Genomic DNA, 13162 nt, shown 5'->3' on the forward strand with positions numbered 1-13162 from the left:
TTTAAAAATTAGCATTCAAAGTAATATATTTCATTGTGTTATTTTCATACATAATTTATATTTGTTGATTCTCTTGATAGAAAAAGCAGATCAATAAGTAGATCTAATATTTATGAGATCATTTTATAATACAATAAAATATACCTAGTGAAAGCTGCCCCAATTAAAGAATATTATGGCTCTAGGTATGTGTGTGTGTGTGTGTGTGTGTGTGAGAGAGAGAGAGAGAGAGAGAGAGAGAATGCTGTATGTGTTTGTGTTTTTGTGCAGTTTAGGACAGACTTCTCCAGCCATCACTGTCATGACATTGAAATATGTCCCTGCTCACTGCAGTGTAGTTTTAGCGATTTAAAACAAATAAACGTTTTAATCCTTACTTTGCTTGCTTTCTTTTCCTCACTGTTTATCTATTGAAGATTCTTACACCTTTAAAAATCTCATTTCCTAGTCTATTTTGCCGATTGTTTGCTTGAGCTGACTTCAGGTCAACATAAATGGCTCCATTTGCTCTGTATTTCTCAGGAATTTGCAGCCAGGTCTGGGGTCAAACTTGACCCTTTGGTCACAGTGTAAAGTGGTAACTGGTCTGATAGCAAAGGTTCAAATGGTCCCATCTTTCTTCATCTTAGCACTGCTAGTCCTTAATGCCCTTAATTCTTTGAATTGAAAATTGTTGACTTTTTTTCTTCATGCTTGCATTTATTTCTTTTCTGTAATTTTGTGTGATTTGCCTATTTTTAAAAAGAACACACAATGTAATATGTTGCAGTATGTTATTTTCAAATATAACTTGTTTCTGTTGATTCCCCATTGTTCTTCTCTGTCCCTTTGCACTCCCTGCCCCCCATATGCCTCTCTGCTTTCTTGTAACATGTTTCTAAAATACTTCCATCACACAGACCATGATGGTTAATCTCAGCTTCAGTTTGATGAGCTATGGAAACACCCATGGAATGCTCCTGCAATCTTGGTTTCATTTGTTAGATCTCAGTACAGCAAGTTGATGCTTTGCTGTCCCCTGTTCTTTCAGTATTGTTTTGCACTCCTGGATTTAAAAATATGTCATGGTCTCAGAATTCACTGGCTTCTGTTTATTAAGCAGCACCTCTCTAGTCCTTGGCCCATAGGAGCCCATGTTAGCTCCTGGGTTTTCTTACCCTGACTTCAATCGTCTTGTCAGTTTCCTTGCTTCTGGCTTTTGTGAGATGTTCCAAATTCCTGTCAATCAGGAATCAGTCTCTCTCCCATGGTGTCATGTTTTGTTTTTTAATTGATAAAATGCGTATCAATGAAATAATCTAGTGGCTGAGGGATTTTCCCTGCTAGACCTTTCCAATGAGAAACATGCACACTTATATAGGCGAGCACACACCCACACACACACACCCCTATATAAAGGCCAAGAATGTTTCCAAAATTCATATTGATTTTTCAAATTCAAGTCTAAAGATTTTTTTTTTTTTTTACTTAGTGTTTTCTCTGTTGCTTTTTATTTATCACCTATAGCTTTTATATGTTTGTTGTGTTGGATTTGAGACAGGGTTCAGGTTGCAGTGCCGCTCAGGGCAGCCTAAAATTTTATTGTTCCACTATATAGTTGAGAATGACCTTGGGGTCTCTCCTTGTTGATTCTGAAGCACCATGTCTTTGACATGGCCTGTGGAAGAACCTTCATATGCTGGCATCATACTCCTGCCACAGATAAGAAATCACTCTGTTCCAAGAACCCTTCAGTAGCCATCTTAGTGACCATGAGCAAGTCTACACAGCCAGCTGAGCAATGGTGGCAGTGGAAGGATTCAGGCATTGGAAGCCCCACCAAATCACTTTCTGCTTCACACTATGATAATAATTTTCATTTATCCCATAAAAATCAGGATCACAAATCTTTCTCCAGGTTCAGAAAAGCCTCAGGTTTCTTCTTCAGACCTTTTTCTTGCGTGTGTGCATCTTCTCCGTTGATACTTTTCAATGCTGTGAGTTTCAGAAATTGAGTGGAGAACACAAAGTCAGCCCAGTGGCTTATGCTTTCTTCCAGCAGCATAGTGATCAGTGGAGAACACAAAGTCAGCCCAGTGGTTTATGCTTCCTTCCAGCAGCATAGTTAGTGATCAGTGCTCAGCAGCAAACAATGAGTCATTGGACCAGAGCTCTAATGAAACCGAGAAACAGAAGCCTTGGGGTCATCAGCCTGGGTTTGTTACTTAGTACTTGTACTTACAGGCTATATGTCTCATTTCTCATGTTTGTGGATCCTGATTTAATGGTACAAATGGAAATTGGTATCATCGTAGGTTAATATAAAAGAAAAATAACAAAACCAAAATAGTCGTTGGTGTAGTGCCAGGTATTTGGTGCTTATTTAATGATTATTGAAAAGAAACTGATATAATGCTAAAATAATAATAATTATTATTATTATTATATTATTGGAAAAGATATTTGCACTAATCAATTACATATTCTGTGAGTTCTTTAAAAGCATATACATTTTATAGATACATATCCATACAGTAATAAAAGCAAATACAAAAATAAGTCATATCTGCTTCATGATACCCATCCTTGATGGCCTCACTGTGTCCAAGTCATGGTATATGTGAAATGAGAAAAGTTTGTTGTTAGCGAAGTGTTGGTGTCCTTAAAACATGAAGCTTTTTTCATACATCTTAAAGATGATATATTAATCAGTGTTCTCTTGCTGTGAAGAGACATCATGACCCCACCAACTCTTATAAAATAAAGCATTTAACTGGGGCTGGCTTACAGTTTCAGAGTTTTAGTCTATTTTTCTCCTGGTGTTGAGCATTGGGCATGCAGACAGACATGGTACTGGAGAAGTTGCTGAGAGTTCTCCATCTGAATCTGCAAGCAGCAGAAGAGACACTGGGACTGGCTTGGGCTTTTAAACCCCAAAGGCCACCATGGTGACAAACTTTCTTCAACAAGGCCCCACCTCCTAATCCCTCTCAATGCTACACCCTATTGACTAAGCACTCAAGTATATGGCCCTAAAGGGGGCCATTCTTATTCAAACCACCACATCTATTTTCAGGACTATTAGAGTACACAAAAATAAAACCACATTTATTGAATTATTAAAGTTATTAAAGAGTTATTAAAGACTCCAATTACCAAAGTCAGTTAATATGTTCTAATAAAACTTTTGTGACATTTATGATATTTGTAATATTGCCCTCAGGGAAAAGAAGTGAAAAGTCTATAGAATAGTATTAAAGTGGGAAACTGAGCCAGAGAGAACTGAAGCAGGCCTTGTTCAAATACGTAGACAAATGAGCAGAAAGTGAGGTGTCAGTGAAAGACTGGATGACTGAAAAATTGGAGAAAGGATTGCATGGATACAGGCTGGCAGTGGTACATGCCTTTAAGCCCAGCACTCTGGCGGCAGAAGCAGTTTGGTCTCTCTGACTTTTAGGCCAGCCTGGGTTTACGGAGCTAGTTCCAGGACAACTTGCGCTACACAATAAAAGCTTGTGTCAAAAAAAAAAAAAACAAGAAAAAAAAAGTTGCACTGAAAATTGTGATTCATGAGGAAAATATAGTGCTGGCGCTGGTCTTATATGATACTAAAGAATGCTGTGAGGTGCATCAGAGATTCCAGAACAAATTTGGAGGTGACTGAGAATTCTCACAGGGCTCTTAGGGTAATTGGGTCTGTGATGGTCCCTAGAGATGTGATTGCTGCTGGATGGGAGAGTTACTTGCCTGAATCTTGCCAGTTTTTTTTTTTTTTTCTGAAGGAGCCTTAAAGACGCTAAAAGAAAATGCCCTCCTTTGAGAGAGCAAGAGGAATGTGAAAGTTCTAGCACCAGTTGATGAGGGAGCATAGTACAGGTGCACAGTAGGCCTTCCAACAGCAAAGGATTCTGAAAAGCAGTGTTGAGACTTGAAGGGAGGGGTGTACATCTGAGCAGGAGTCTCAGGGAGGCAGGATGGACAGTAAGACCAGTTCTCCAGAAGCAATGCGAGTAACTGGCAAAAAACAAAGGCAGCAAACACTATGGGCCTTGCTAGAGAATAAGTGAGAGGAGAAAAGGGTAGGCTCTTGGGAGAGGAGTGCTGAGTCATGCCTGTCTTCCAGTTAGATTACCACATAAAGAGGATGTGCTAATTGAAAAGAAAGTGCATCTGAGATTTGCATACGTAATGACTGTTTTTGTTTGTGTGAGTTGTGGAGAGAGAAAGAATTTAGGCTGATTTTTCTGGGTTTATATTCCAGGGATTTTTGAATATAAGTTGTTATTTCTTTCCTTTATTTAATTGAAAATAAACATTTGTACAGTATATTCTGATCACTGTTTCCCCTCCTTCATCTCTTCCTAGGTCCTTTCTACCTCTTTAAACTTACAACTCCATACCTTCTTTCTCTCTTTCTTTTTAGAAAACATACAGGTCAGTAACAAAACAACCAGAATAAAAGAAAACAAAAAGAGAGACAAAGAAACAAACAAATGAAAGGAAAAAAAAAAGCATGAGAAACCAGTATCTATGCAGAGAAACACACACAAAAGCACAAAATCAGAAGCCATAGTAGATAAGACAAGTAAGGTAAACAGGGAAACAAACAAAAATGCCCCTACAAATCATTAGACAAAACATCTCAAAAATGCCACTGAGTCCAACTAGGGTTGATCTTCTGCTGCTGCTCGGTGTGGGGCTTCGTTACCTGTGGTTTCTATACCCAGTGAGATTCCCTTGGTGAGAAACTACTTCTTTTCAGGGGAGCTGTCAATTGGAAATAGCTTTTAAGTTTGGGAAGGAGGATTGTGACCACTTCTCCTCTCAGCCCTGGGAGGGTCCCTGAGTGACTTAGACATGCTTAGGCCCTGTGCATGCTGCCAAAATCTGAGTTCGTATGTGAGTGAGTCCTATTTGTCAGGAAGGCGCTGATTCCTTGCTGTCTTCTTTTCCCACTGGCTCTTAACAATGTCTTCCACTGGGCTCCCTGAGCACTGAGATCAGAAATTTGATCGAGGCAACCCATTTAGGAATGAGTGGTTTCAAGGTCTTTTACTCTGCATGTTTTCCAGTTTTAGGTCTCTTTGTTACTTCCTATCTCCTTCAGAGAGACACTTCTCTGATGCTGGCTGAGCAAGACACTGATCTATGGGTATAGCAGAATGACATGAGGAGATATTTTATTGCTATGGGTTTTTTTTTTTTTGTTTAGTTTTGTTTTGTTTTTTTTCAGAATAGTATTTGGTTTTTCCCTGGTTCCATGACCTATCTAGGCTTAGGTTCTTGGCCACCTAAGCAGTGTAAGGCACGGGTTCCATGTCATGCAGTAGGCCTTATGGTTGTTGGTTGCTCCCACACCTTTTGCGCCATGATATGTTGCATCAACATATCATGTATCCACAGAAGCATTGCAGATGGTTTATAGCTGGGTTGGTGTTTAACTTTCTCCTCTGGTAGTGTGTGGAGTACCTTCCAGTAACATGAACAATAGTGAGTATGTATGAAGGCTCTAGTGAGGTATCAGCTTGATTTCTCCATGTTTAATCATATATGTAGGTTTTGTCTACCTTTAGCAATAAGTTCTTAGCATCAGTTTGTAGAGATGAACTAATAGCTTTGGCCTGAGTCCTTTGTGTTTTCTGGGTTTCCTTTGGACAACAACTCAGTTAGATGTAACCCATGCACCGAAGGTTTTGTTCGGTGGTGAGCACACTGGGGCTTTGTCTCCCTTGTGGTTTTTTTTTTTTTTTTTTTTTTTTTTTTTGGTGATTTACGTTTCTTTCATAAAATTTTTCTGGAAAAGGGGTTTTTCATACACAATTCATGGAATCATTGGGTCAGGGGAGAATTAACAAAATTATGAATGAAAAAAGTAAAAGCATAAGACTTAAGTGTACCTATAATGTCATGATCACAGATAATGTATTTCATAATATTGATATGCATAATTTCAGGTTTTGAGACATGTGAGTCAAGAAACTGTAGGCACTAGTGTTTTAAACTCGACTTTATTTGGGGTTTCTTAAGCCTCTACCTCCCTTCCAATCCTCAATCTAGGTAGGAGAGAAAGAAGATTAGAAGGGGAAGGGAACTTAGACCTCTTTAGACTTAGTTCTGGCTGGTTAAGGTCATTGGGGTCTTTGGAAAAATACTGATTGCCGTCATCAGGATATCGAGCAGTCCAGTAACAGCAATGACAAACGCAGTTGGCAGCCTTTTTCGTCCTCTGTCTGTCTCCTAGAAGCCCCTTCCTTTCTCTGGGCTCTGGTACTCTCCCAGCGTTTTCAGAGAGGCAATGACCACGCCCTTCTCTAAGCCGCAGCAGGCAGTTATCAGCTGTGGATAGACTAAGGCAGTCCCATAGCCCACACTTGGCATCAAAACAAACACCTGCTTACATAACATAACTGAGTTTCTAAAGAAACCAAAACTTTCACTACAAGAAACAGTGTAGTTTAGGACTTAGGACTTAGGAAGTTTTTGGACTCTGCCTTTGACCTCTTCTCATCCCCACAAGGAAACAGGATAAAGAAAATAAAGGCAACATGCCGACTCTTTTGTAATATACAGACGCTCACAAAAACATTTCAAAATGGGCTTCATTTCCACTCTAATAGAAGTATATATTTGTTGTGTGTTATACCTTCCATTTGTTTAAGGTCCGTTCTCCCCTCCCTCCCTCCACCCTTCCTCTGTCCCTCCTCACCTCCATTTTCTTTTGTAAATGTATGTATATATTACCAGCTAGTGGGATATGGCAACCATTGACTGCTCAATAATTGTTACTTTCCAAAAACTTTGAGAGGCTGTGATAGTACATGGGAAATTGTTGCCCACACCGACAGTTTCTGTCTGAGCAGTGAATAAATGGCATCAGCAGCACCCTGTGAAGATTAAGGCACTAGTTCTTGCACTTTGTACCGGCTCAGTTCCGTACCCAGTTTATTTCCTTAAGCGATGCTTCGCAGTTGAAGAAAGAGCAAAACTCTGACAGGATTAGATCTTCCTGCATTTGACCATTGCAAACTATGGCGAAGTCAATATCCCCAGACATTTTCCCAATCACCCATACCACAATGATTCAACAGTAGAAATGTAGAAGAGGAATTGTTGCAGTTTGTCCATTTCCCACCATTTGTGTTTTCTTTCTCTTATTTGTTGGTGTTTTGTAACTTAGGATGGATGGCCTTGCCCTTCTGGTCCTCCTCCATTGGTTGCAAATGTGCACACCTATGGCTGGTTTATGTCGTGCTGGGATCAAAACCAGGCCTTACTAGTGCTACCAGTTCTCTACCTACTATGCTGTCCCGCTAGCTTGTTCTCCATCTTTCTAACTAGTAACCATTTTTATAAATCACTTTTAGCATAGAAAGTCACCAGTAGTTCCATTACCTACATGTAGCCCTTTGAAATTATATTTCATATGCCATAGATACTTAGAATTGTACCAATAGGAAATGAGCCCGAGTTTCCAACTAATTTGTTCTCATAGAGCTCTTCTTTGACACTTGTCTATCTTTGACATGCAGAATTTTAAAACTTTGAATGGATAGGTGCTTCCATTTTTCTTACACATAGCTTCTTATCTTTTTATAGCCTGCCTAGTTTTTGACTGGCTGTTATTTTTTTAATCAATTTTCTTATTGAACTATAGAATATCTTTACATATTCTAGCTGTTTATCTTTGGGTGGTTATATTTTTTTGACATATATCTCATCACAGTCTATGCTATCCTTACTTTATTTATGATGTGTTTTAACATATAGAAGTTATAAATTTTATTATAGTTGGAAGTTACCATTATCTCTTATAGTATATGCTTATTGGTTTTGTATGATACCATTATATCATAAACATGTTTCTTATTTTTTCATTTTCAAAGTTGACGGGTATGCTTTGAACATTTAGGCTTTCTTTTTTTATTACTTCTTTAAACAGTATAAATCGGGTGGCATTAATGCCAAAGGGATAGCCAAAAGGATAGCCTTTTGCCAAGAGCACAGATTTAGAGAGGACTGAATCGTCAATCAGTATTTTATTGTCATTGTGGCCAGTCCATGCTGTATATATATTTGGAGTAAGGATGCAAAAGGCATGGTCTTCATCTCCTTGGGGATGACTTTCACATAGCGTGTGCTACACAGTTTGGTCGTACCACCAGTAAGACCCATAAAGTTCTTTGCCTATAGTGGGACCATGGTATGGGACCATGCTTTATCTTTTCTAGCTCCGTGGCTCTTTTGGTAATGTGTGTATTTAGCTGTAACAATTTTATGGAAAACTGAGAACAGAGAATCAACCGTATGTCCTATAAAGGATTCCAGTATTATTTCCTTCCTCTGATTACATGACAAAGGTAAAAATTTGTGGGGCTACCCAGGCGTCTTCCATGCAGTTTAGCAACTAGAATAATTCATCACAGATATTGCTTGCCAAGATACTTTAGATTTATGGCGTGGTGAACAGCCTGTTTCTCAAGATTGGTTTCTGTTTGCAGAGACGAAATGGAGAAGACATACCCGTAGCCCAGACTAAGAACATCAATCACAGAAGATTTGCTGCCTCTTTCAGATTGCAAGAAGTGACAAAAACTGACCAGGATCTGTACCGCTGCGTAACTCAGTCAGAACGAGGTTCTGGGGTCTCCAATTTTGCTCAGCTTATTGTGAGAGGTAACACTTTTGCTTCATGAAATTGCATGTCTTTATTGGAACTAAGCAAGTCTGTTGACACGTGATTGGTTTTTTTTCTTTTTTTTGTGATTGGTTTTTAAGCCACAGTATTCTTAATTTCAAGTCAAGATTCCATGTTGTTATCAAAATTCTGAGAGTGTCAAGTAAAGTGGAAACAAGTTTTTTAAGATTTTCAGTTAGTTTTTCCACCATTGTCTTATTAAATGATATCTTATTTTACCAAGTTTAATATGGTGAAACGTACAGTATTTTCTTCCATATCACCGTATAGTTCTCATAAACTTGAGAAATGTTCCCTCCTGTTGCTGAAATTCTGTAGCTGATAATACAGGGCTTTATTCCAAGGAATGTTGTAACAACAAGGTCACAGTAAACACTCTATTTCACATAGACCTGTAAACATTATCAATACCAATCTTGTATAGTAAATATTTAGTAATGCTGGTCCTTTACCAAATCATAGGAAGTTAGGACCAGTTTTTCCTAATATTCTTAGATGCTAAAGTTATTAGAAAACATGAGAGCTTGTCATGTCAGATATGTTTATTATGAATTCAGGGAAAATATAGGCAAGGTCAAGATATACATTAACTATTAAAACTTTGCAAGTTCTTATTTTATCTCAGACTGTGATTTATGTCACTGGAATGCAGTGTAGAGAGAATACAGAGATCCTTTTAACATGGTCCTTATAGTGTGTACCTTACTGGGAATCTTATACATATTAGTAAACATATACCGTATGTGATTGTGACATGTGTTGGGTAAAGGTTACCCTTTTTTTATTATTTGAATTTTTTATTTTTTAAATTTTTTTATATTAATTACAGGTTATTTACTTTGTATCCCTGCTGTATCCCTCTACCTCATTCTCTCCCAATCCCACCCTCACTCCCTCATCTCCTCCCTGCCCCTCTCTAAGTCCACTGATAGGGGAGGTCCTCCTCCCCTTCCATCTGACCCTAGTTTATGAGGTCTCATCAGGACTGGCTCCTCTGTGGCCTAGGAAGGCTGCTCCTCTCTCAGTGGGGCTTGGGGTGGGGGGGTCAAAGATCAAAGAGCCAGCCACTGAGTTCATGTCAGACAGTCCCTGTTCCCCTTACTATGGAACCCACTTGGATACTGAGGTGCCATGGGCTACATCCAAGCAGGGGTTCTAGGTTATATCCATGCATGGTCCTTGGTTGAACAATCAGTCTCAGAAAAGACCCCTGTGGCCAGATATATTTGGTCTTTGTGACGCTCCCATCCTCTCCAGGTCTTATGAACTCCCTCTTCTTTCATAAGATTCCCTGCACTCTGCCCAAGGTTTGGGTATGAGTCTCAACATCTGCTTTGATACACTGCTAAGTAGAGTCTTTCAGAGACCCTCTATGGTAGGCTCCTTCCTGTCCTGTTTCTTGTTTTTCTCCTACTTCCAATTCCATTCCATTTGTCTTTCTAAGTGAGGATTGATAATCTTACCCTGGGACCTCCTTCTTGTTTAGCTTCTTTAGGTGAACAGATTTTAGTATGTTTATCTTATAGGTCTAATATCCACTTACAAGTGAGTATATACCATGTGTGTCTTTCTGCTTCTGAGACACCTCACTCAGGATGATCTTTTTCTAGTTCCCACCATTTGCCTGCAAATTTCATGATTTCCTTGTTTTTAATTGCTGAGTAGTATTCCATTGGGTAAATGTACTGCAATTTCTGTATCCATTCCTCAATTGAGGGACATCTGGGTTGTTACCAGATTCTGGCTATTATGAATAAAGCTGCTACAAACATGTTTGTACAAATGCTTTCTCAGACAATTAGGAATAGTGCTGTCTCAAGATCCAGCTATAACACTCTTAGGCATATATCCAAAAGATGCTCAAGTACACAAGAAGGACATTTAAAGGTTACCCTTTTCATGATAGTGGTTTCATAGTGTCTTGGAATAGATGACAAGTGGAATGAGGTTGTTTTAGTTTTATGAAATTTTAGAAGCAAAGTAGCTTTTTGAGCTAGATATCAGATATATCAGTATTGATACATATGAAAATAACGACAAGTCGTGTAAACGTTATTACGGAGACATTTGGCCAACCTCATAAAAACTGAGCCTGAGACTTTGCAGAGTAATAGGGGAGCCATCTGTGAATGAGTCTTCTCTGAGTTAGGGAAATGCAGGATGAGAAAAAAACTTCTAAAGAGTCAGGTATGAAGGAGAATACATTGGATAAAAGATACCTATAGGGGCCAGAGAGATTACCCTGTGGTAGGGAGCATATCGCTCTGTTACAGGACCCGAGTTCAACACTCACCGCATGTTCTTACCAATACCTGTAATGTAAGCTTCAGGGGATCCAACCACGTCTTACCTCCTTGGGTAACCCCTCTCACATGCAAATACCCTCACACAGGTACACATTTATGCAGAAATAAATCTCAAAAAAACCCAAAACAAACAAAGAAACAAACAAAAACCAGAAACACCAAGAGGCAGAAATCATAGCCACGGCCCAGGGACTGTAAAGAAACACGAGATATTTGCATATTCAATTACTCTGTTTTATAATGCTTGATGATGAATGGTTGTTAGAAGCACTCTTTGAAGATGTACTTGATTCTCACAGACAGTTTTTAATAATTACAGACGGAACGAGATTGAGATTTATAACATCCCCAAACCACCATATAATATTGCTCGATAGAGCCACACACACACCCATGCTCCCTTGCTCTTGGCGATGAGTTCGTTCTTTACCACGTCAGGTTTCTCTAGCACTCACATTACAGACTAATCCTCTTCCATCTTTTTCATACTCCGGAGAGATCCAGTAGCTCATTAAAAATCAAACAAGAGTTGGTCTTTGTAGGATGAATACGCCTTTGTCTTAACGTAACATGACTGGTAACTATATTGTCTCATCCCACCTGTGCAGGTTCATAAAACTACAGACCCTTTTAGTAAAGAGCAAGAAAATATCACGCTCTTTTACAGCCTGGCTCAGAACCATAATGTGCTACACATTCACATCGATGAGTGCTTACTCACTTGTGTCGACCACATTTCAGCCCCTCTCCTGTGAGTCTAATTTCCGCGGTATTGAAGTATTGAGCACCGTTGCTCAATACTTTTGTATGGGTTTGACTCTGAAGGCACAGATGCGCTTGGGCATGCTTTAGGTACTTCAGGCGCTGTGTTTGCAGGATGGTAGTCTGTTGTTGAAGCACCACGTGCATTACATCTTCCCAGTCCTGTGTACTGTGTAATATACCGCCTTAAGGAAATGATTCCTTAGAGTGGTTGGTGCTCTTAAGAGTGTTTTTGGATACTCTAACTACTATAGCACACATCGTTAAATATATGATACAATAGAGACATATAAGTGTCTGTACACGTGTACACACACACACACACACACACACACACACACACACACACGCACACACATAGCTACGTAGACACTTCTTGAGGGGCCTACACCTGATGTACCTGATGTTTGTATAAACATGTCTTTTATACAGATAGGCTATACCTATCAATGGACACTTTCTCTGACTTATTAAAAACGACTAGGTAGTCATGATAAGATCCTCTCTATTTTTTTTTTTGTTTCATTTGCTTGCTTTTGGCAATACTAGATATGAAATCCAGGTGGTAGTATATGATTTTTAGGCATTCACAGACTCATTTGTACCCGCGTTCCCTGTTGCTTAATTTGCAAGCATATCTGTACCATTTTACTGAGGGTCAGTTTTCCGGAGTTGGTGACAAATACGTTATGTTAACAGCAGTTAAAAACAAGCCTTAAATTCCACAAAATTTACTTCTTTAAAATATAAAGCAGTTCTACTTATTACTCACTGTAACTTAGAATTTTTGTTAATGAATGTGTTAAAGTGCCATAGTGCTTTCGATGTGTTAGCTGGACGTTTGCTAACTTTATAAGTATCCATTTTGATACTTTCGATAGTTTTACTTATTTCCAACATATTTTAGGAGCTGTGCCTAATATTTGCAGGTCATCTTTTTGCTTGTCATTTTATCTGTGAACTAATATCTGAGAGGAATAAATTTTCTTATTTGTCCAGATAACCACAGAAAAATAAAAATAAGTATTTCTAACCAAAACCTTCTCCTTGGGGGTCAGTTTTCCTGACTGCTAACCAGAACCCTTCCTCCCAGGTGTCAGCTGTCCCGGTACTAAAACAATGAGGAAAATTAGCTGTGGTGACAGGTCCTATCTCTCTGTGGCAGGTTTAAAACTGATGTCCTGCTACATGGACACAAAAGATGGTAATTTTAAAAGAAATTTTTGGGGCAGTGATATGAATAGTCTTTAATGAGAACTGGCATAGTGTTGCCTGTTGTCAAACATGACCCATGGGTAAGAGTTTATTAGTGCATTTTCTCTTAAACGCGAAGTGACAGGGCATTGCTTTAGGCTTTCCTTTTTTTCCCTCCCCTTGTTTGCTGTAAGTGAAATGTTTACTGCTAAGTCCTCATGCTGAA

At 39.0% G+C, this 13162-nt stretch overlaps 1 protein-coding gene across 6 annotated transcripts in view; it reads left to right on the top strand.

Annotated features, from left to right (window-relative positions):
* The window catches only part of Ptprk (protein tyrosine phosphatase receptor type K), a 519217-nt gene that overhangs the window by 271674 nt on the left and 234381 nt on the right, over nt 1-13162 (top strand). For all 6 annotated transcript variants that reach the window (XM_055599324.1, XM_055599319.1, XM_055599321.1 and 3 more), the window contains exon 6: nt 8478-8652. In XM_055599324.1, coding sequence (XP_055455299.1) covers nt 8478-8652 — 175 coding nt within the window. The remainder of the gene's footprint in view (nt 1-8477; nt 8653-13162) is intronic.

The sequence above is a fragment of the Psammomys obesus genome, unplaced genomic scaffold, assembly GCF_907164565.1.
Source record: "Psammomys obesus unplaced genomic scaffold, mPsaObe1.curated_primary_1811, whole genome shotgun sequence".
Taxonomy (NCBI): domain Eukaryota; kingdom Metazoa; phylum Chordata; class Mammalia; order Rodentia; family Muridae; genus Psammomys; species Psammomys obesus.